The sequence below is a fragment of the Cottoperca gobio genome, chromosome 15, assembly GCF_900634415.1.
Source record: "Cottoperca gobio chromosome 15, fCotGob3.1, whole genome shotgun sequence".
In the NCBI taxonomy this organism is placed as follows: domain Eukaryota; kingdom Metazoa; phylum Chordata; class Actinopteri; order Perciformes; family Bovichtidae; genus Cottoperca; species Cottoperca gobio.
Genome location: NC_041369.1, coordinates 9,826,980 through 9,851,911, shown reverse-complemented (window position 1 = coordinate 9,851,911; position 24,932 = coordinate 9,826,980). Strand labels below are relative to the sequence as shown.

General features: G+C 39.6%; 2 protein-coding genes across 9 annotated transcripts; both read right to left on the bottom strand.

Moving 5' to 3' along the window:
• Positions 1-292: 292 nt before the first annotated feature.
• Positions 293-14,092, bottom strand: rrbp1a (ribosome binding protein 1a). 7 transcript variants are annotated; one of them, XM_029450092.1, is made up of 27 exons: positions 13,852-14,092; positions 11,010-11,961; positions 9,617-9,771; positions 9,354-9,476; positions 7,802-7,954; positions 7,471-7,589; positions 7,104-7,257; positions 5,836-5,974; positions 5,499-5,680; positions 5,373-5,410; positions 5,208-5,283; positions 5,045-5,082; positions 4,859-4,940; positions 4,722-4,759; positions 4,564-4,642; positions 4,387-4,479; positions 4,185-4,271; positions 4,005-4,094; positions 3,831-3,923; positions 3,667-3,717; positions 3,478-3,558; positions 2,903-2,986; positions 2,618-2,695; positions 1,916-1,999; positions 1,720-1,818; positions 898-1,059; positions 293-816 (listed from the first exon to the last, which is right to left on the bottom strand). In XM_029450092.1, the coding sequence occupies exons 2-27, from the start codon at positions 11,941-11,943 to the stop codon at positions 778-780; spliced, it is 3,351 nt and encodes a 1,116-aa protein (XP_029305952.1). In that variant the 5' UTR covers positions 11,944-11,961; positions 13,852-14,092; the 3' UTR covers positions 293-777. The 7 variants fall into 7 exon arrangements, with proteins under 7 accessions (XP_029305952.1, XP_029305953.1, XP_029305955.1 ...); XM_029450093.1 differs by having other exon boundaries at positions 4,387-4,476; XM_029450095.1 differs by having other exon boundaries at positions 4,387-4,476; positions 4,722-4,762; positions 5,373-5,407.
• A 4,902-nt stretch (positions 14,093-18,994) lies between these two features.
• snx5 (sorting nexin 5) lies at positions 18,995-24,889 on the bottom strand. Of its 2 annotated transcripts, none has more exons than XM_029449657.1 (13): positions 24,720-24,889; positions 23,257-23,361; positions 23,025-23,135; positions 22,769-22,890; positions 22,524-22,647; positions 22,060-22,155; positions 21,843-21,948; positions 21,665-21,740; positions 21,485-21,524; positions 21,284-21,370; positions 20,626-20,785; positions 20,422-20,507; positions 18,995-19,517 (listed from the first exon to the last, which is right to left on the bottom strand). In XM_029449657.1, the coding sequence occupies exons 1-13, from the start codon at positions 24,753-24,755 to the stop codon at positions 19,467-19,469; spliced, it is 1,200 nt and encodes a 399-aa protein (XP_029305517.1). In that variant the 5' UTR covers positions 24,756-24,889; the 3' UTR covers positions 18,995-19,466. The 2 variants fall into 2 exon arrangements, with proteins under 2 accessions (XP_029305517.1, XP_029305519.1); XM_029449659.1 differs by having other exon boundaries at positions 23,025-23,146; positions 24,720-24,744.
• Positions 24,890-24,932: the final 43 nt, after the last annotated feature.

The window sequence follows — 24,932 nt, the reverse complement described above, 5'->3', positions numbered from 1 at the left end:
TACAAGGATAAGATTGTCGCTATTAGTTAAACTTATAAACCTTTGATGGTATTCTGCGATGTTGCTGCTGCATAGTAATACTTCCTGTCAGAAACCAAGACTGTTCCCTACACAGTTTCTTTACCCTGGCAGGATAGTTTAAACTTCAAGTGTCATGAAGCCCATGTAGAGTGCACATACTTGCAGATTTATCATTTGATGCACACCGGATATGAAACTGTCACAATAGCCAACTTTGACTTTGCTTCCTGCCTGCACTCATTGCAACTGCGACACAGACACTGAACAGGAGTTATATAGAGCTACACTGTAGTTTATTCATACATACAAATTCCATGTGTGTAATTGACAGCCAGCTACAGAGGAAAGCAGGCCCTAAAGGTAATGAAACATTGAACCATAAAATGTTCCCATCATTCAACCACATAGAAAAGACATACAAAGTAATTGCACAGGTTGATGTACGTTTGACGTACAATCGCTTTCCCTTTTTAACACTGAACTATGGGGAAAATGTCTAGAATATAAGGCAGGGGGATAAATAACTTCTGACATAGCCAGAATTGTTGATGGAATGTGGGTTTCAATAAAGATTGTAGCAGGATCATCTCCTCTAATCTTACTTTGAAATGTTCATAATATCAAACATTTGATTCCTACAGTTGCAACAAATGCAATCAACTACAGTACAAGAAAGAAAGTTTTGGAATGCATAACTATGGTATTCATAAGGCTTATTTGGCAGTTTTCTTTGTAGTGTCTTCAGTGAACTTCCTCTCAGACAGAAGTTCCTTCCTTCAGCTCCACGTATTCTCCCTTGAAAAAACAGAAATATAGTGTTAAAATTGCCAAGCATACAGAAACACATCAAGCTTAGAAGTGCATGTGTAGCCTTACCACATCAGTTGTCTCAACCTTGCCTTCCAGGTGCTCCTGTAGTGTTCTCACTGTGTCTCTCTCTTTGGTCAGCTGCTCCTGAGTGGCTTTGAGAAGCTGCTGGAGTTTGGTGGCTGCTTGGCCCAGGTCTTTGGACAGCTTCTTCTCCTTCTCCAGGCGCTCCTGTTGCAACAGCACAGTAGCAAACATTACTTCAAAGCATCAAGCAAAGAGGAGATCTGTTCAATATTAAATTAATAAAACATGGAATAAATAAACTCCTGTAAAAGGTTAAAGCTCAGCTCATTGGTATCATTATTTCACAAGTCCTTTCAATTGTTCTCCTAAATCTGTTTATTTCACAGCACCATCATGCAAACTTAGCATTAGGAAATGAACTGTCATAAGGAAAAACTGTGTGAGGTAAAAACGGACTTTGAGAAAGGACATTTCAAAATAAAACGGCTGTATTAAATTTAATCTAACTGCTACTGTAAAAATAAGCAAGATAACAATGAGAATTATCGCTCAAATTCATGGTTATATATCTTTTCATAAGGTCTTGTTTAATATTGAACACTTGAGCCTCCTAAACATAAGTGAGGATGAGTGCTTCAAAGAGCTACTGCTGTAGAAAACAAAAGTTCTGTTCAATGACACAGTTGGAGATTAGTTGTACTGAAGGTGACCCGTAAAACTTCTGATTCACACTTTTAACTATGACGTTGAGGTGTACATTTTATTCCTGTTAGGAGCAGGACTATCTGTAACTCAGACACTCTGCAGGGAAAGAGATTCAGAAAAATCCACGACTGATAAAAGCATTAATCACAGTTAACGCACCGTGAGCTGCGCGACATCTTCTGTGTCAGCTTGTGGTGACTCTGCAGAAACATTCAGAAGATCCAACTGAGCCTGAAGTTCTGTTATAGTCTTCTGGGCCTAGAGGTTGACAACAAACAAGCACAATGAAGTCATCCACAGAGTTTATTTGTCACTCTCTGGTGTGTCTAACGCAACAATAAACAATGTCTGCTACCTGCACAAACTCTTCTGAAAGCTGCTGCCTCTGTGCCACCTCCCCGTGCAGCTTCTCAGTTGTCTGACTCGACTCGTTCTGAAACTGATGGAAGAAAAGAAAAAAACACAATAAATACACAAAGAGACAAATGGCTTGTATGCAAACATTCTTGTGCCAAAGCAGCACAACACACACACACACACACACACACACTATAACTGTGTGCCAAGTTAGTTTCAGACTATTTCAGATAAGTAACACAAACGCTCTGTAGATGTTAAGAATCGTACAAACATCTGAAAACAAAAGGAGACAAGAGCATGCTGCTGAAGATGAGGAGAAAGCAGTGGTTAGGGTTACGTCCACTCAGTCAACGCAAACAGGGATTAGCATAAACAGCCGCCGTGTCGGAGGAATACTGGACAGACTGGAAATACTGCACTTTGTCAGTATCACGTGTTACTCGGTATCCGTGTACCGCGTCCACATCCTTGATTTAGGACATGGGTTCAACCACGAGTTGCGCCGGATCAAATAGAACACAACTTAATAAATACGGAGTAACAAATCAATAACACGTTTATTTTGATACAAATTTGAACGAGGCTCATTTGATAAAGTAAGTAAAAAACAAATAGATCTTAGGTGAAGTGTCCCAAGTCACTGTCCAGTACTCTCTGACAGGAAGTGAAGGGTGCCCTGTGACCTTTGCACCCTGACCTGACTTGGTTGAGCCTCAGCTGGGCCATTCTGTTCTTGCTGAGCCCGCATCGTGACCTCGCCCAGCTGCTCTCTGACCTGAAACGGGAAGCCGTCACTGGTTACATAACCGCCCCATCCAAGAATCGCTGTGCCATGTCACCGTAGCTCGTTGTCGTGTAGATTAAAAAAGGGATTTCCAGAAATTCCTCGACATGACATCGGCACCTCAGTAACACTGGAATATGACTGTGGAAAATATTGTTGTCTGGAGGATGGGAAAGCAGGCTAAGTCAGTAAAGTCACCTGTGCAAGCTCCTCCTTGTGTGCCTGGGCCTCCTTCTGGGCCAAATCCAGCTGGCTCCGACTCTCCGACAGCTGCAGCGTCAGCTGATTACAGAATGCAGCATAGAAATGAACAGATGTCAGACATGTTTAGTTTAGAACGCACCACAAGAGGTTGATACCTTTAAATGTTGTAAGTCAGACTGCTAATTATTTACATTGACGACTATTGCGATAATATTTAATTAATTTAACAACCATTTAAATAATATTATTTAAATCAATGACAAAAAGGATAGAAAATGGCCCTGAAATTATTGTCGTTAGTTTTACGATAAATATCCAGATTCAGAAAACAACAAACAAAAGTCAAACAAAAAACGATTTGGGACTTATTGTGTGCGATATATTAGTCTAACAATAGACACCAATACAGAAGAGTTGAATAAAAAAAATAGATTTAAGTCAAGGATAAAAATGTAAATGCAAATAATATGCAAGTCAACCTTTTTAAATGCAAAATATAAATGATTTTTAGTAGCTGTGCCAGTTCCAGCGAGGTTGCTGTGATCTGTAGATTTAACCTGTTCATGTACCTGCTCCATCTCTTCTGAGGTTCCCTGGTTGTCTGTCTGCTTCTCCAGCTGGGCTTCAAGAAGCATCATCTGCTCCTTCAACTGCAGCGAGAACCAAAGTGAACTTGTTAACGTAGCAGCACACATTTGTAAACCGCTAGCTTACATCAAGAGGGCATTTTAAAGAGAGTGTTGAAAAGAAATCCTCACCTGTTCTACACTTTGGTTTTCTGCGTCCAGCTTGCCGACATTCTCCAAAGCCTGGTTGTGTGTGAGAGGGACTATTGTGAGGTTTTAAAAACAACAAAGGGGGACCCACACATGGTGAAAAAATGTCCAAGTCATAGTGAGAACAAGGAGGTATTATAACTTACCACACTCAGCTGTTCCCCCAAGTTAGCCATCTTGGACTTCCATACCAGCTCTTCTTCCTCCACGCTATTCTGCAGATGTTTCAGCATTCCTTCCTGAAGGAGAAGGGAAACGGGAGTAAATGAGCTGAATAAATGTATCCCATATTCACACAACTTAGTTTCCCAATCACTTACTGTTTCAGCCAGGACTGTCCTGTACTGTTCACATTCAGCCTGCAGTGAGACATGGCTCTCCTCGGCCTCCTTCAGTTTCTCGAGCAACTCCTGAGACAAAGAAAACACTTTCAGAACTCACTCTGCGGGGTATATCTTCTGCAAACCAGAATATGCTAAGTGTATAAAATTGTGGCTTACAGGCAATGCTGTGCTTGACTGAGACTCCTGGCTCTGCTGGCTCTGCGCCTCCTGAGCTTTCTGTGTGTATGCTTGTAACCAGTTAGACTACGGGAGAAGAGCAGACACAACTAATTCATGTGCACATTATTTTACAGTTCAGCAAAATCATTAGAATAAAAGATCATTCAGCAAGTCCTCTTGTGAAATCTTTTTTTCCTACCTGCTCTGTCTCTACGGGTATCTGTGGGAAGAGTGTCTGGAGGGTTTCTTTGGTTTCAGTCTGAAATGCTGTCAGTTCTGCTGCAACGCTCTGCTAAAACAATGAATGACATAATCAGGAAGGTGATTAAGAGTTAAGCAGTCTCTAGAAGCCACTAGTGTGTTAAGACAGACTTACTGCTTCAATGGTCGCCTTTTCTCTCACTTCTCTCAGCTCCTCTTGTAGTGATGTGACAAGGGCATCCTTCTCAGTCAGGCTAGCCAAAGAACCGAAACAGTCAAAACAGAGCTCTATAACAGACCTAACATCATGTGAGAATGATCTTCCTCATTTACCTGTTCTGTAGTAGTCCCAGCTCTGTGGAGCTATCTGACTGCTGAAACAGAGTGGACATGCAAATAAGTGAAAGATAAGTCTTTTATTCTGCAGGGCACCTCTAGTAGTAGAATTATGCATCGAGCGGTACACTTACTGGTGTGTTGTTAAGTTGCACCATCTCTTCTTTCAGGTTTTTAAGTTCATCCTGAAGTGATGTTATAAGGCTGTCATCCTCACTAAAACAAAAAAAAAAGGCAAACAATTTGGATTAACTATCAATGAGCAGAGGTGTGGAAAATCCATAAGATTAGAGTCAAACACATAATCAAAAGCACCATACCTCTTATTTCTTTGCTCGAGCTCCACAATAGTGTTCTCCTGTTAGAACAGCAGATTATTTGTGATTAGCAGTGCCACTGTACACAATTGTATGAATAAAATATACATCTCTAAATCGAGAAGTGATACTATTGAATCTAACAGCAGATGTTTGCAACACTTACAGCAGCTTCCTGCTTCATCTGCAGTTGCTTCAGTTCCTCGTCGAGTGTGTTCAACTGGTTGTCTCTCTCCTGAAGGCTGCAGAGGGGACATAGCATTTCAATCAATACATGGAACAGCTCTGGATCTGATGTTGCCTTTTGAAGAAAGGAGGCTCAAACACTTACATGAGCTTTAGCTGTTCCACTTCTGCAGCATTCACCTGCTGAGTCAGACATAACAAAAGTCCTTAAGCGTGACTGTGTGGTCAAAGCGCATTTCAGAAAAGTCAAACTGAAAATAGTCTGTCCTACCTGATTGAAATCATCCTCCTTTTTGGTCTGGTTGGCCTCCAGCAGTGCGTCGATGGACGCCACCTGCTGTACAAGCTGGCTTTTTTCTGCCTGTGTCTCCTCCAGCTGGGCAGTGAGGGTATCCACCTGGGCAGAGCGCTCACTGATCTCAGCCTCCAAACTCCCAATACGCACCTGAAACTCTGCAGGGACAAAACCAAACACTCACAACTTAGTCTATATTTTAAATTCTGGGATATATCCACTGGTTCCCATTTTCATTTTGTACTATCAAGATGCCAACCCCTAAGCCTTCACATCTGGTAAACATTAAGATGCCATTGCCCCATTCTCTGACCTGAGAGTGCGCTGCTGTCCTGCTGAGCGTTGTCCAAAGTGGCCTGCAGGCTGTTGTTTGTGCTCTGTGTTGCTCTGAGCTCCTCGCACACCTCCTCCATTCTCCTCTGCAACGCCTGCTCGCTCTCCACATGGCCGGCCTGACAACAACATTGATCAATATGTGTCAAACAGCAGGGGGTAGCAAAGCTTCACAAAATGATCTCACTTTGGCAAGTTTGAGTCACCAGGCAATATCAGAGCATTTATTTTAAAATATTATATGGCACATTCACCCATAGAAAATTCATGGATAATCCACTTATGAGACAATAAGAATATTATTTGGCTCGAAGTTGTGTATAATAAAAAAAGAGAAGACATTTTAACAGTTAACAAGTTGTTTGGGATTTATTTTAAGAACATTTCTTGGTGGAAGCGATTCAAACTTTTTTGGGTTTTGAGATGATTAGCCTGCCAGAGCTTCTACGACACTCAGTCAAATCAGATTATATTTGCTGACGACAGAATGCAGAGAACAGCAGCACATTTCACAAAGGGAGCTAAACTGCAAGTCAAAGAAATGAGCAAAGATTCACCTTGCATCCTTTGAGCATGTCTAATGTAGCCATTGCATAATATGTTTGAACAACTGTGAGGACGCATGTTAGTAAATGATTAAACTAAATGAACACTTGACTGTCAGGAAGTGCTGACTCACTTGCTCCACATAACCCATAATAGACCAACAGCATTCCATCAGTGAGTGACTGCGTAGGCTGATAGATATATACACAAGATATATATAGAAATATATAAGATAGATAGATGAGAACGGAAAATTAACAGATAATGTAAGACAGGGATGTACTTCATGTCTGAAAGTCACGTGTTAATACCATGCGACTGTGTTTTCTGCTCTTTCACAGCCTGATACAGAGGGCTGGAGAGGAGAGGTGCTTGGACTTGCTCACATTCCAGCTGGTGCTGAGAAGCATTTTCCCTGCAGCCCCATTATTGTATGGCTACATTCCAGTCCGGCCCTCGGCTATGTGATTACAAGGCTATTAAACTTCCCATAACATTAGAGGGTTGGGGGATATGTGGGAAAGGTCTACACATGCATTTTGAAAGAGATTCTGTAACTGACTGGCTGCTCAAACAAGAGCACTAAGAAAAAAAAAAAGAAAAGAAAAAAAAAAGATGGAATACATTTGTTTCCATGTGGAAACTTGATCATGTCCAATGTCATTTATAATAAAAGATAATGTGGTGTTCCCACAGGCCAACCTGCAGTAGGGAGAGCTGCTTCTCAGTAGCGGAGACCTTGGCCTCCAGCCCTTTCCTGACGTGCTCATCAGCAAGCAGATTTTCTGTCTTCTCTCCGAGTTCCTTGGTTAACTTTGTGCATTCCTGACGCAGCTTGGCAAGCTCCGCGTTTTGCCTAAGGACGGAGTGAAAGATGGAGACACAGAAGGAGAGACGCAGGGAAAAAGAGTCAGGACAAACGCCTCACGAAAACATGAGCCAATCTTCAGGGTTGGTACTCCAAGCATACCTTTGAATTTCAATTGTCACTTTAATTCAGTATAAAAAAGTTAAATGCATGTCAGTATGAACCACTGCTTTTCATTTACTGCTACATGGAAACACTCACTTGCTCTCAGCCTGACTAGTGGCTTGGTTGAGGGCGTCACGGAGAATGGAGTTCTCCTGCTGTAGACGGACCAGCTGGGCATTGGGACCTTTATCTAACTGGTCCTGCAGGCTGACGTTCTGTAAAATTATTTAAAAGTTAGTTTTTTAAATGAACCCGTCATGTTGAACAGGTGTATTAAATCCTTGTCAAGACAACTAATTCACAAAAAAAGGAAAAACTACATTGTCACTTCTAATTAGCACTCCGATCGCCAGTTGGGCAATAAAAAGACACATAGCAAACTCCAATGTACTCATCTGAAGGATAGGATTTGTGTTTGAGAATGTACCTTTGCATTGAGCTCCTGGGTCTGCGCTACATGGTCCTGGTAACTGGCCTGCATGCGTGCTTGCAGAGCAATCATTTCCTGCTCCCTCTTACTCAGCTGGGAACTCAGCCTTGTCTCCACACTGGCCACCTTGGACTTCTCAGCAGACAGCTCCTGAAAAACAGACGGCACGGTCAGAGAGCAGATTCAGATTCACTGTAGGGTTGGGTATCGTTTGGATTTTAACGATTCTGGTTCTGCTCATTGATTTCAGTTCTTGATTTCAATTCTTTGAGGGGGTCAAAATAGGTCACATGCTTATTTCACAGAGAGAGAGAAAAAACTAATTTCATAGGGTTTATGGAATCTGTAAATTAATTGCAAACCGTTCAATTTGATTGCCGTTATTAAATAATATGATTCAATAATAATCTGTTCATTACATTTTTCATTCCCAAATGAGTTCTGATTGGTGCAATTTTAGAAGTTACAATTTCCCCCAATCTCCCCTACTGTTACACTGAAAACTGCCGAAGTGACACAGACTGGTTCTAACATACATCGGGCTGTAACTACAACTGATCACGTCACTGCTAAACAACAATTCAGACCTTCATAGGCCTACAGACGACAGACCGGCTATCAATATAAACAAAATACGAGTTGAAACGTTACGTAACATTCATTGCGTGTTGGAGAAAAACATACGACTGGGTTGAGAATGATGACTGCTGTTATAAGAGTAGCGGAGCCGCTGTGGAGCGAAAGAGAGAGCGAGAGGCTGAAGCGCCTAACTGCAATCAGCTGTGGCGGAGCAGAGAACCTGTGGTCCATGGCACACGGTTTACTGTGCTCGCGACTCTTACTAATCTTCTCATAGTGCGGAGACAAAACAAAAACTAAATGTATCGCTTTGCGAAGTGCCACCCAGTCCAGAGACAGTGTGCTTGTTTAGGAACCGATAAGGAACCAAATTTCTCTGTTGTTTTTAACCTAATTCACTGCAATACGTCTGTGGCCATAGAGCAAAAGAGCTTCAGATACCATGGCTTTTCCTCTAGTGCCAACGTTATGACACATTTATTATTCAAAGCTTGGTTCGGGAAAAGAAATGTAAAAAAATTAATTCTGTAAAATTCCCTGTGACCCTAGAGATAGACCCTTTCATGCACTGCCACATATAGGCTGACACAGACATTACATGAAATACAATTATGAGCACTTAATGCTTCTTAGTGGATGTGGTCTTTGTATTGCAGTCACCTCATTCACTGTTCTCTAGTGCCACCTTCAGGACAAAAGACAAGTGCAATCCAAATGTAAATACTCTTTCATCTGAGAAGTATTCCTATTAATTTAGGTAACTTCAGGGCTTTTTTCCTCTGCTTCCACCTTCAGGCCAAACTACACTTTATGCCTGAATGGTAAAAAGAATTGAAGATTTTCACCCATCTAACAATTTGGGTGTTCTAATGTAATGAGTACTGAGTCTCATAGGGCTGCCAGCATGCCTAGAGATAGATATTAGAAAATGGCACCATGTGAACCTCTATTGACCTGAGAGACATCTAACCTTGGTGAGTTCTCTGATACGGTTCTTTGCTGCAGAGGTATCATCTTGTTCTGCCGCCAGCAGTTTCTCCCTCTCCTCCAGTTGCTTCTTCAGCATGGCCACTGGGTCTCCTTTCTGACAGGCCTGAAAACGTACACAGAAAGACGGCAAAAATAAATGAAGTGGGTCTCCATTCACGTCTCATATGCATTCAGTGAGCCTGTGCACTCCAGCTAGTTTAACGGGTGTCTTTGTCTTCAATCACTGACTGCAGAGTCCATTACCTTGTGCCAGGTGTCCTGAATGATTCCGACTTTCTCAGACAGGATCTCGATGAGCCTATGGGCCTCTCCCTCACTGAACACCATGCTGCTGATGGTGGACACCAGAGCCTTGTAGGGCAGGTACAGCGGAGCATCGGCAGAATCCATCTCTGCCACTAAAGAGGTAAAAACAAAACATTTCAATAAAAACACACAACACCGTGCCTTAAGATAAGGAATTCAGAGGTTAGTTTATGTTTTAAAGCTCATTAGGCTGTCTCAGTAAAGTCTGGATTCCCACACTGCCACAGGAGAAGGACAAGGTTGCGACTTGTCCTTTTTGGGTCTGGGGCTGTGGGCAGCTTTGGATGGCAAAATGATGGGGCACTGTGGCACCAGGCGGAGACAAGCCTCAGGCAGGGGAGAAGCACACTCCCCTCCATACCCATTGTCAGGGCACTGAGAGCCTTTGTCAGTTAACCAAACAGGGCAGTGGTGTTTGGACAAGCTGGCATGCTCTATGCCCTCAAGAGCTGAGTGCCAGACATTACCCACAACTGCCATTGGCACTACTTTCCACAGGTTCACACCTAGAAGTTCATCAGTACTGACAGGGTATTACTGCCTTAGATAGTGAGTGTATGAGACGTGCGACTCATCTGTCAAGACATGACCCCACTCTAACTCCAAACATCTAAGTCAGAGCACTATCACCAGTGTTATGGCTAATGTACTTCCTGCGCAGACAACCACTTCCACTTCCAAAGAGAAGGCTAATTTTAACAATGATGTTTCAGTGTAATAATGTACTGATAGAATTCAGTGGCTTTGATCTTTGATATGCAGAGAATAGTTAGTGGGCAAGTATGTTTGCAGAGACTCGCAGAAGCACTGATGTGGATACCACAAAGGCCCTAACTACATGCCAAGCATAACAGCAGTCCTCCAACAAACCATGAACGGTTTAACAGGAATGGACATCTGGCAGGGGGCTTAGCCGAGACCAAACACACTTTTTTAAATGTTATTATTTGCTCATAAAGCCCCATAAATCAGTGCAAGAATATTGAAATTTGACAGAGAGAAAGTTACCAAGTACCTAAAGATAGTTTAGATCTGTGCTGTGATTTTAGCGTAGTGGCCACACTCGAAACTGCAGGTTATGAGATACCCGTCAGAGCCTTGGTCAAGCACAATCAGGCTCTTGAGACTAATGAGCCAGTATTATTCTCTTCCCATGCTGCAACTTACATGTAGATTTCAACATTTTTTTCACATCTTCAAAGACCACTTCAAAACTACAGAACTCTAACATGAGATATCTTATTTTATTATTTCTAAAATACAATGCAGTTACAAAATGATAAAAGAAAAAAAAAAGATAAATGGATATTTCTGAAACAAATCTGCTTACCAGGCTCAGCCTTTTTCTTGGAGGCCTTCTTCTTGGGCTCCTGTACTTTTCCTGCAACAGCAGGAGCCTGCTGAGATCCCACTGGGGGCACTGCCATCACTGGGACATCTTTAGTGACAGCTTCCAGCACTGGGGCAGTCTTGGATGGAGCAGGTGAAGACTTAGCTGGAGCTGTAGCAGACTTGGCTGCAGCAGACTTGGCTGGCGCAGGGGCAGACTTAACTGAAGTGGAGGCAGACTTAATTGAAGCGGAGGCAGACTTAACTGAAGCGGGGGCAGACTTAACTGAAGCGGGGGCAGACTTAACTGAAGCGGGGGCAGACTTGGCTGGGGCAGAAGCAGAGGATGGGACGGTTGCTTTAGTTGGGGCAGACACAGGGGCCTGGGTTGATGCATGGACTGCGGAGGATTTGGCTGGTGCGGGGGCAGCCACGAGTGGGGCTGTTTGGGTGGAGGCTGACTCAACCTTAGCCACCTTCTTCTTCTTTTTCTCTTTAGGTGAGGGTGCAGGTGAGGGCTCAGTAATAGCAGGGCTTGGTTCAGCAGCAATTGTTGCCGGGGCGTCTGCTGGTTCTGGGGCTGCAGTTGGCGTAACCTCAAAAGCAGGGGCAGGTTCAGGAGCAGCAGCTACAACTGGGGCAGCAGCCATCTCAATAACTTCCTCTTGAATTTGGTCAGGCTCGGGGATCTTTCCATTGGGCTTTTCTTCTTTCTTCTTTCCACGGCCTTTCTTCTCAGACACTTTGTCTTTCTTCTTTTTGTCAGAGCGAGTTGGCTGTATCTTACCCAACTCTCTGCGTTGTTTAGCCAGGGCCTCCTCATAAGAAGTCTCCTTCATGGAGAAGGTGGAGACAAGAGCAATCCCGAGAGCAGAGATCACCATGAATCCACCAAACACCATTATCCCAAGGGTCTGGGGGTCATAGATATCCATTGCTAAATTTCAGTTGACCTTAAAAGAAAAGAGAGAGGCAGACTTGTCAATACAGTCAACACAAAAATAAATATCTTTCTAAAATCAACCGCTTGCTGTTAACAACCAGGACCAGGGATTTCTAAAGTGGGGAGAAAGAAGTTAATATACTAAATCAAAAGGTAAGCCAAAGCTGACAGCAGCTTTATTAACAGAGCAGTTTATGTGATAGAATTGTGATTAATAATATCTGGAGAACAACCAGTCTTTCCCTTCAAAAGCCTCAAGGTGTCACTGTTATCCCCATAAACTTTTACCTTGAGGCTGGCTACATAATGCAGACCAGCAAATCTTAACAGCAAACTGTGTGATAAATCGCAGCAGCTCAAAAATTAGTTCATTAGTTAAATCTCATACAGGACAAATGCAGAAAATGTGTTTAGAAACTAAATCAAACACTTGAAAAATGTCCATTTCAGTGTAAGGAGTAGACATTATAGTTATAGTATATATACACTAATATGAAGATTTGCATATAATATTATATATAAAATTTTTTTATTTATATATATATATATATATATATATATATATATATATATATAATATATATATATATATATATATATATATAAAAAATGTATATAAATAAATATTTATATATATATAAATGTATATAAATAAATATATATTAATATATATATATATATATATATATATATATATATATTAATATATATATATATTAATATATATATATATATAATATTATATTATATATATATATATATATATTATATATATATATATTATATATATAATATTAATATATATATATATAATATAATATTATATATATATATATATATATATATATATATATAATAATGAATGCAAATAAGGACAATGTTACTTGGTTTAAAACAACTGCTGAGCTACTTCAGCATAATCGAAACAGAGTCCATGGCCGGGTCTAATAGCAAGAAGTAAAAGGGAAGAGTTTGTTCTGCCTCCTTATCTGTGATGTCACACGTCATTGCATCTACACTATGACTAAACTGAGAAACAGGACTTCAAGAAAACGGACTCTGGGGGACTTTCTGAAGATGAAACTGCACCTCAAGGCTCATAAGAGATATAACTTTAAGATGAAACTTACTAGTGTGTGTAACAGTTACATAACCTCTAAGTCTAAAATATCTGGCCTTCATTCATGGGCAATATGATACCTACAGGAGGTGCATTAAAGCATGGAATAGTCTTTACCTCAATTAAAATCTATTAAGTCGTGGACGTAAAAATATGTAAATACATACAGTTGCTTTCCTTCAAAAAAGACATTACTTGTCTTTCATTACTTGTAGTTTCGGACATACTGTATGGATGAGAAATGTACGTGCACACAAGTCCTTGCGTTATTATAAAACAAAAGCATCGACTTCCAAGAATTTCCAAGACCATACATTTAATATCAAACTAATACTATAATTACAATAGTGAGACCACAACAAAAAAAAAAAGCATCGAAGATTTTACTTAAATACACTCTACATTGAAATCCATTCAAACATACATTAAAACAAATAGTTTGTGCAATCCTGCAATTATGTCTAAGTGAAAGGCTTTCAATCTTTAGTTGCAAGCTAGCATTCTGGCTAACACTATGAATCAATGAACTTGGCTATCGTCCTACACATTATGATATAGTGTCGGTTTAAGTTACAAAACTACGCTCCAGAAGCTATACTAAAACAGTAAACTAAATAGCTAGTAAGGGAAACAAATCTTAAATTATTTTAGATAACTTTAATCGGCTGTCTTTCTGTACTAGTAGTTAGCTCAAGAGTTAGCAGTAGATAGCTTCCCAAGCTAGCTAACGCTGGCTAAAATGAATTAAAAAGATTCCAAGGCTCCCACACTTCACGTTACCTCAAGGATGTTGCTACGCCTGCTGGCTTCAAGAGGAATGGAGAGAGGGCAAAAAGCTTAGAGTTGTAACTGTTGGATGAAATGACTACTGTGCAACGCTATCTATTTATCCAGATATCTAGCTAACTAGCTTTTTCCCAGTGCTCTCCCCCTCACTCCGCTGGAGAATCCGTGGTCTGCTGTGAAGTCGTGGCACTTCGAGCTGGCTAGACGTGCTGGCCCCGTGCCCCAGTTAGCTGCCATAAATCTACGAGGCTTGTGATTGGCTGGGACGCACTCAAGCCTGAAATGATCATGCTGGGAGTTGTAGTCAACTATAGACATAAAAATGCTCGTGTAGTCGTTTCGTTTTCAGTCAAACAAAATATTTATTTGAAATGGAAAGTAACTTAGTACGTCCACTCAAGAAAAGCGCTGATGGAAATCTTTTCACGAAACCTATCGACCTTTTTCTTTAGTATTTTTAGCTATTTTGAGACACGTCATACTTCATACCTTTCAAAGAGAGCACTGCGTTTTTCTTTTACTCCACTTCATTAGCCTTCAAGTATACTATTAGACTTAACAGTTGTAGTAACAGTAGTAGTTTTGGTTGCAAAAACATTTCCCCTTTAAGGCTGTTAAAATCATATTATTCTAAACTGTCTGTATCATTTATGCATATGCGTCTGCTTGTTCTGTTCTAGCTCTTCTTTGAAGCTATGATGTTCACAGAGAAAACCCCAAGATGATGTGGTTGCACCACTCCATCATATGGAAATATTCAAGCTTTTTTGTGCAAGATTTGATACAAATTTCCCCAAAATTTGGAAAGTTTGATATCTTCATTGAATTTAAAATAGAGTTGTGTGGGTTTGATAAAAACAATGTAGTTCTGCGACTACTGATCTCAACTACTACTTTACTACCGAAGCTTTAATTGAAGTAACTTTTTGTTTTTCCTCCACTACTAGATAGACCAGAGAATCAGGTTAATTTCACATCCAGAAATAAACCTTTCAAACAAGGGAACAGGCCTGCTAGAAATTATCATCAGCCACACCTGAGTGTGCAGAAGTGTTTCCCGCAAGTTACAGGATAACATTGTTAGCACTAATGACTGACAGTTCTTTGAGGAAGGCTTGTTTACCACACCCTTCAACACAATTGTATTAATGTGATGCATTGAGACAATGTGAAAGCATTGTGTGCCTGTGTAAGTCATTAAATAAGTATGACCTATTAAATGTGTAGCTCCTCTGCACTCGTAATCGAACATTTTTGTCCACAACCTGGGTCACTCATTGGAAAACTGTTTTCATAGGCATCCTTGACACAACCTCTCCTCAAACTGCTTAATAAAACAGTTTGTTAAGTGGGTGCATTTGTTGCTCAAGTCTGGTCACAGATTGTCCTCCTCAGCCTCAACAAACTATTATAAAGTACTTCACATAAACCTTACAATACTTAAACACATTTTCTTGTACAGTACATAACATAAATTAAAAATAACTTCTAACTATTTTTCATCACAAAAATAAAGCATCTTGAGGATTTCCAAAATACTTGTTTTTGAATAATGATAATAAACCTTATTTACAGGAAACACAACCAAGTGTGATGTACCACATATGTGACAGCATGAATAACACAGTTCTACTCAACCATGTTCCTTGTTACCTTGAATTGTTGCTTGTTCTCTATCCTACAACATAATATTAACATTCATCTGGTGGACTGGGTCAAATTATTGTTGTTTATGAAACCTTGTTGTACCTTGCGATGCAACGTTCTTACTAGCTTTTTCTGGCCACTGGTTTCTTAAAACGTACAGCTGTTTTTTTTATCTAATGCGAATCACTTTGCATCGCTTTCACTCCCTTTTCTCACATTGACTCTACATTGTGCCAGCTGCCGAAAGTTTAGCACTAGCCAGAGTTGCTCACAAAGCTCCGTCTTTGTCTAGTACTTGTATTTTGTGATAATCACGATGATAACTAGCCCTAACATAATCAGCATCGTTTAAACTGCTGTGGAAAATCATTCATCATGCTCAAAGTATTTCTGTTGTTTGATGAGATGAAATACTTGTCTCGTTGGTCTAAGCATTTCAATTATTTAGAGTTTGTGTGTAAGTGAAAGACTGCCTGAGCAGAGCAGGGCAGGGCACACTGACATGGCCTTTGGTCCTTTAAGCTTTATAGTGTCGTGTTAATTACATTATTGAAGGAAGAAAAATACTTCAGACTGTCAACAACCTCTTTTGGTACAAAACTCAGTTTTGCCATGAAATACTTGAAATTACTGTGAGTTTCTCTGAGAATCAGAAATAATTGATTGTCCTCAGTTAATTCTCATTGAATAAGTTCTTATATGTAACTCACAAACATGAGTAAGCTGCTCATTTGTCACTGCGCATATATTGATGGCTAAATCCTGAAACGTCATGTAATTAGTAGTTTAAACCAATCTGCAATGCTTCACACTAAAGAAGAAGAATGCTGCATGAGCCACAGGAGAGGTTACAATATCAGAGAGATATACAGTGTGAGCCCACATCCTCAGAGCTGGTGGTCTGTCTTTACATTTACTGTATCGCATGCAACTCTGGAGATAGAAAGGTAAAGATTAAAAATAAAAAGGATTTTAAAAATCTCTAGACGTGTGCAAACTACACCTGACTGGCACCAGGAAGAAGCATCCTGTTCCCTTTCACTAAGGAAGCACAGACAGTTCAGTTATGTCAGCATGCGCTGCTGGTGCAGTTTTTTTTCTTTCTTAAAAGAGAGTCCCTTCAGAGGACACGGTTTCTATTTGAGGAGGCCTTCATGCTTCATGCCTCCAGCCCTGCTCCGAGGCTTCTGTCTGCTTTTATCGTGACCTTTCAGTGGAACAGTGTAGAGCTTTGGGACATGAGGCAGGTGCTTTCACGGGCTCAGTCAACGCAAGTGAGATGTTGGTTCTTTACAGTTCATCTATTCATGACCTCAGCCACAGTGGTAAAAGACTCAGAAACACCAATATTTCATGACGTGACACAGCATGAAGAAGTACATTTGAACGGATGACTTTTCTTTCCTATTATTTGCTGTGTCCTATTTGTTATACGTTTCTGTTATGCACCCTCAAATTCCTGGGACTGATTGTCTAAGTGTGTGTGACTGAGTATTCTAACAGATTTGAGATCATAAAGATTTTTTACTGAATTAATTATTAGCGGCCAATCAGATAAGATCTCCAAAATCTCTGAAAATGTGCAAAATCTTACTCCTTATCATACGTTTAGAGCCTGCAAATTATCTAAACTTGCCTAAAGGAGAGATAAGGAAATTCATGAAGTCAGCAAAATAAGTCTTTGAAGCAGGCAGATTTGTTCCTTTACGCCAGTGCAGACAGATTTTACACGTTGCCTCAGAAGTTTTATTTCTGCGATTAGAAGAAGAACTGAGGAAATTCTTTATCATAATTACACAGCAGCTACACAAAGGGAACATGACACAGACTAAAATAGCACCGATACTTCTGTTTCATGCTGATATACTCAGATCAGTAACTAAACAAATGCCTAGACCATCTTATCAACTTAATGTCTGGACCTTATATATTTCTAATTCCACTTTGTTACAAAAAGAGGCCGTGTTCTTTGGATTCATTATAGCAATAGTTATTTAATGCTATGCTTTTAAACAGTTTGTTCTGATCCCAGTTGGCAAACTATGCTGTTTGCACTGATAATGTGTTATGATCTCATTGGCTCTAGTCTGGGGTTTCATCCAATCAGAGAATCGACCAAAACGGGTCACTGTGACTGTGTTACTGAAGTCAATATTGACAAATCCATCATGTGCACATACTGTATATTCTACCTACGCACGGGATCTTTATAACTTTCCTTTTCCACGTAACCTTTAGGCGTAACCTTTCACCGCTGTATGCATGCGAGTAATGCAAGTGTCCGTTCTTTTGCCAGGGCTATCCGTCTTTACATATCATAGATAAAAGATATTTATCTCACACGAGTTAAACATGAGCTGTAGTGTCACTGCAGATTATTCGTTTAGGTTATGTTGCTCATGAAGCAGGACATGAAATGTGCATTTTGCTGATGGCGGTAATTCCCATGAGCACTCTGCCATTTCCTCAAAGCTTACCTAATACACCACAGTCCCCTCACAGGATCCACTGTGGATGGATTTAACACAAACGTATTAAATTACAGCCGTGTTGAAATTCAAGGGCCCACTCACTAAACCTTAGTGGAAACAGGATACAGTGGACAGACAGATAACGCCACCTAGTGGTATGATAGGGCGCTCTTTAAAATACACATTAAGAAAATAAGTGATAAACCCTCAAAACAAATACAGATTGGCACAGATCAATCTTGGGAAAGTAGGATTTATTCAATGCCATTATTACAAATTTATAAAAATGCTAATGTTCTGTAAGAAAAGCATAATGTAAAGGACTTCACACAGTTGGAATCCATTAGAAATACATTCAATTTCTTAAAAAACTATAATGCATTTAACACTCCACTGAGCCTGGTCGTGATTGTAAAGTGTTTCTCATCTTCTTAGTGCATCTTTCTTATAACTGCTTTAAATAAGCAAAATGTTTAGAGGACCTGGTAAATACATCAGGTCTGATGCATGAGACCCCATCATTAACAAAGGGGGAATTAAGAGCTAAAGAAAGAACAATAATTACACGTGGAAAAGTGAATGGGCTGAGGACATCATAAATGTAGTGCAGGGGTACTACGCATTCCCTGTGCAACTAGAACCAAAATGCACATTCAGAGTCATAACTAAGATTGATTTTGCTTTGATAAAAATGATAGATACTGTTTGACTTGCTGAAATCTTCTATGGTTCATCCATATTTGCAAAAATACTGAGCATCTTTAATAATGGTGGGATCTGAGGCCACTTCTTACAAACAAAAATAGGGGGGACCTCATTCCTGAGGTGAAGTGCAGCTATTTCAGAACACTCGAAGATGATCGCTCGTCTTGTATGTCAGTCATGAGTTTTTGTTTACTAGAGGGTTGGTTTGGTTTTTCTATTAGCAAACAAAAAAGCCCCATAAGATTAAGCATAGAAATCATAAAACTTAGGTTATGGCTATGCGAAAAAACATGCTCTAAGCCTTTAAAAAAAAAAAAAAAAAAAAAAAAAAAAAGGGTATTTAAAAGTGTACATGAGAGAAGAGCTTAGAGTTTATGGAGGCTAAATACGCTCAAAAAAAGGCAAGATTTTTTACTTTGTGCATAATGTAAAAAGGAGAAAACAAATTAGAAAAAAACAATAATCACCTCTATTGGTGTTGCAAAGGAATGGAAGACCTTAATGTTGGCAGCCTCATTCTCTGGAGGCAGTCACATCGAGTTAGACTTCCATAAATAATGGAAAAGAATGGACCGTGGACCAGAGGACAGGGACTCTGTAAACATGAAGACATTCTGCTTACAAGACACTTGGTCTTGTGCAGGATTTTAAAGTGGCATCAGACCCATGGTTGGGAGCAGAGATAGGGCTTGGATTCATGTCCATGCAAGGCCCCGGGGACGCCAGGTTTACGTTTTCTATGACTGGTCACTTGGTGATGGTAGGACAGGAACACGTCAATGCTTGTCAGTTGCTCTTGAGCAGGTCAATGCATCCCTGCAATAGAGTCACATTGTTCTGTGGAGACAGCAAAAAGAAAAATAGTATCAATAGTCTTGAAGAATAGAGTCCGTTCTGTTCTAATTCATGAGGACATCCAATACCTCACCAAATAAAACATTTAAATGCATACTTGTATGCCAGTTAGTCAGCTTTTTGAGTATCCCATCTAATGCATTTGCAAATGTAAACAAAATATCTTACTTATGGAAATCCTTATACTAATTTTGAGTAAATTAAATAAGCTTGCTGGGCGAGTTTGAAAAGAAACAGGGATGCTGTGCCATGTAAACACTAAATCGACTTGTCCAGGTTGACAGAACAGACTTACTGAAATGATAAAGATTTGAAGATGAGGCTGCAAGTGACAGTGATTATAAACCTTTATAATAACATAATCAAGTATACACATTTAGATAATGTGAAGTAAAGTCCGTCTCTTGGAGCATTCAAGGGAAAGTTAATTCACTTAGTGCAAAGACATGTAAATGATTAAATAAAGAAACCAGAGGCGCAAATTAAACTTAATTCACCATTAATTTAAACTAAAAAACTTCCAGATACACTCTGGCTGCAACTCACTGGGTTTCAAAGCACACCGTGCTACTTTAATGTTTCAGTAACTGTTTAGTAACAAAACTGTCAGACAAACACTGCTTTTGCATTCTCAATTACAGTACTCATTTTATAATAATAACAAATTATTTTACATTTTATTACCTTTCTGACATTTGATGACAATGACAGAGATTACTGCTGCAGGTGTGTGTGCCTTTAATTAATGACACTATGGCTTTAAAAAGGTAATTGACTATTAAACACATAACTTCTACTTAATATTATAAGTGTGTGCACCTATAGGAATGTTATTAGCGTATTCTTGCAGAAGTGTAACATTGGTCAGCTGTATTGCACTGCTCACCTTGGCATGTTTTATCTCCAGCTCAGCCATCTCTATGAGGTTCTTCCTGAAGGCCACAACACGCCTGCCCTTGAAACTGGTGAGTTCTACGAGGATAACAGTGTCCAGTTAAAAAAAAAGGAGGCTTGCGCAGCGCATAGCGTTTTACACCCAAAGAGACAAGTACAGAGTGAGCCTGCATCTCTTATGCACTGATGCACAAACCTTTCTTCCCAGACTCTGAGAGCTTGTCAAATTTCTGCAGACAATGCTGCTGGTGCTCCTCTGCCTGGGGAATGTCCTTGCTCTTCAGTCGAGCCTTATCCAAAGCCTTGTTCGAGTTCTCGTAGTCAACTAACGCCCGGGCTCGCCTGTAAAGAAGGTCCTGACATGTTCCAGATAGATTAACATGAGAAATAGAGGAGACGGATAACTTGCATTCATTTGTAAAATATGCAATACTTCAAAATCTAATTTCATGTTTGTAAAAGACAGATATTAACAAGAGTGCTAGACAGAAAATCATAGTTATCTTACTACCCATCAGGTTTCCTACTGCTTCATAAAATTCAATAATTTAAATTTGAATAAATACTCAATTAGTCCATATGCTGAATACAAAAAATATGAACATGTCTAATCCCACGTTGACTGCAAAATGGCTGCCTTGAAGATTGTTTTCATACGTCTTCATTTAGATATATACACATTTATAAAAAAAGGACAATGAGGTATAATACTGAGCCCTGATCAGAGCGATGAGTATTGTTTGGTCTTGGTGGAACAGGTTGCATAGTGTTTTAAATGCAGCAATATGTGAACTTCCTAAATGTTGTGAATCTGAGCATCTTGCATAAAAAGGCAGAAGATAAACATGTCTCACCTTGGCAGCCTGGATGTCTCTCATGTAATATCTGAGCAGCTCTGTGAGCTTCAGCTCCTGGTCAGATGCTACTCTTCCCTCTACTTTCTGCAGGGACACGAATAAAGACATATAGTAGCTACCACGATGTACAGTATGTATAAATCAGGACAAATATTTACAAAGGCTTCTCAGTTTGTTGGTAATTTAAGTTCTACTTACTCTGAGCTTCTCAAACAGGTCTGACAACTTCTCCAGGTGCCTGAGAAGAGAGTAAAGCCATAACATGCTAATTCTGCATTTACATCTTGGCTAATAATGTGATTTAATACAATTGCTTACAATCTTAAAACACAAAGTATGTATTTGCATAAAAATCATTAAATGAAATATTAAACTCACTTTTTATTTGCTGTGCTATCATCAGCAGCGAGACTGTTCAGAGTCGCAGAGATGTGAATGTAATCATCCGCAATATCTGTAATAACAGATATAAGAAATCAAAACGAAACAAATTCCAAATATAAATTAATTTACTTAAGTCCAAATCAACATTATTGTGGCACCATAAAAGTTATACTTTTGTGCGAACGGGTCATTTTCTCTGCCTTGGCAGTGGAATCCTTTATCTTGCTGTAGTAGTCAAGCAGGAATGTCTTCTCCTGCTCGAAAAAGTCATCAACTTCCTGAGTAGGACACAAACACACAGACAGAAAGGTATTTGGGGAAGCGGCTATGACTTTGTGCATGTGTTGCAGTCATGCATATAATGTAAGCAGCTCATGCATGAGCCTCACCTTTATTCCTGAGATAAGGACCTCATCAGCTGACTTCACCATGTTTTTAAAGAATCCTCCAAACATTTCCTTGGCATTCTTTCTTCTCACAGTGAGCTAAAATGACAGAATTTAGAAAAAAGGAACATCTATGAGAGGAATACAATACATTTATTGAAGTGGATTATATGTTGTTGAGGGAACTAGGTAGTCATGTTTGCGATTGTACGAAGTTCATTGTTTTTTCTATCATTATTTGTAGTCTATGCTCTTTTATCAGATTAGTACCTAATTATATACAGAGATTTACTCTTAATTATGATCTGTTAACAAACACTATAGCTAACTAACAAAGACTACATATATAAGCAAAACTGCTGATCTAAGCAGGAGGGAAGCCATGTGTCACAAGTGTCCAGTAAACTTCACTTCCTCTTTTCCAACTGACAACTCGGGATAGGAAGTCAGCATTATGGGGAACTTACATCCTGATCATACTCTAAGAAAATCTGGAAGTTTCTGTCTTTGCTTAACATGGGGTGAGAGGACAATCTCTGCAGGAAGACTTCGTGCACTTGGACAGTTTTCTTGAACACAGCCAGGTATTCACTGAAAAGAAAACAGATAAAGCAAGAAGATTTTTTATATTTTCAGTGACTTTTATAAAGGATTTAACATACTAAAGAATAAAAAGCAATATATGGTGTATTGTTTGATGCGTTACACTCACGCCTCCAGCTCCTGCTTCATTTTAGTGTACTCCTCCTTAGTCATAGTGGCTTCACCTTCCCCCAGTTTGTGCATCTTCTCTCTTGGGCTCTCAAAGTCAGGTTTGGGGGGCGCTGGAGGAATCTAGGAATGATAAGAGAAAAAAGACTTAAGATTCATGACAGGTCATAATGGGTTATATACACACTATTAAACATTTGTAAAAAAATATTTTTCACAAGGATGACAAAATCCTAGTAGGCCTGTTTCCAACTTACTATTAGGCCAGCATAGTCCTCCGTCTCAACCAGAGTGTCATGCAGCCAGATGAAGTCTTCATGCTGTCTGGGAACGGAGAACTCTGGCTTCTGGAAAGAGCTAAGGGTGGTCTGGAAACAAACTTAATTTAATACCATTTTGTAAAAATAAAAAAAACTGTCAGAAATATCAGCAAATACCCTTATAGAATATTTTTGGGGTGTTGGGGGTAGAAACACTTAATTTTTTTACCTTTGTATGGACAGTGAACTTGACTTTGTCCCTTTCACAGAGTGCATCAGGAATGTCGATGAGAAGAGAGGCATCATGGTTTAGATCCACAGACACAGAGCGCATCTAAGGAGAAAGAATACACCAAGGTTATCGATGCCAATATAGCTGGCAGATCTTATGTGTATGGACACACATTATAGACAAAAATGTTACTCGTCATGTACAAATACATTTTATTGTGTAGTCAGTATATGTAGTCACTTGATGAGTTAAGAAGGATTAAAACTCTAAAAATTGGGACTGCATGTAGCAGAGACAATAATGAAGCACATTATTCATAGTTAACATATTTAACAGTATCAGCAAAATCTTAGCCAGTAATGCAGCAATAGAAATCCTCAGTGTTTGCAGTCTTTCCTAACTCGACAATATACAAATAGCTGCTAACAGAGGAATGTTCTGTTAACACATACAATGTTGAGAGCCAAAAGTCATCCTGCTATATCTGTTTCAACACTATCCTTACTTGCTACAACTTCACATTGAGGCCAAACTGAGATTGTAAACTAGATATACAAAAGGAAAACATGTTAAACCGGGAACAGTGTTAATGCATTGGTACATTTATTTTAATAATCCTAACGTGCACAGTGACCCTAAGAAATCAGTCTTCCATGAGTTTAAATATTGGAGTGTCTGGGTGGTGTTGTTAAAAAAAGGTGTGGTTCTGTTTTTGCTTATCTGTTATTGTTGACACACACACACACACACACACACACACACACACACACACACACACAGTCAGTTTTTGTTAAGGTGTTGATTCAAATTTGTGGTCACTTAAGATGGTGTACTTTGTAGTCTAACCTCATTGATAAAGAATATGATAAAATACATGATAAAAAATATTAGAAACTCCGTATGACACAACAGCACCACAAACTACATTTGCATTCTCCAAATAGACCATAACATTGAATTACAACCTCGAAATGAAACCTGCAACATTAAAATCATCATAAAGTTAATTGACACCTGTCAGAATGCTAATAAGTCCACTAAGTGTTCACACGCCAGTGTGCTGCACAGCTCTGCAAATGACAAATATGTCAAAACGTAAGTTAGAAGAGATAACTTAATGCCATACAGGCTAACGTTACGTTACTTTCCTGTCACTTTCACGCTGTGTGTTGTAATGAACAATTAGCGTTAAACGTTGAATGTTTAACACGTTCAGCATGTTAGCGAACACTTTTTTCCACATATATGCAGTTTGACACCACGTGTTTAAAGCTACCAACTTCTTGATCGCTTTATCGATTAAACGTTAGCTAGTTTTAGCAAGAGGCTAGCGGTATGTAGGTTAGACAGAAAACATCATGAATTAGCGATCAGAAAGCAACCGTTGATGTTAGCTACCTTGATGCTATCGGGGATGACTTTTTTGGTGCAATTTACATGCTGAGACCCAATTTATTTACCTTTTCCTTATTGCTTTCGTCTATGGTGGATGTCATGATGGGACTGAATTCGACGGAACGGCAAGAACAGGCCAACAACCCAAATAACAAAACTATATGCAGGAAGCTCTCCCTCTGCTGACTGGTTAGCTGTCAAACCGTTTTTTCTTCGCCTCCATCCCATCCAGATTAAATCCCGCCTTAAAGGGAATTTGATTGGCCGACGTCGAATTT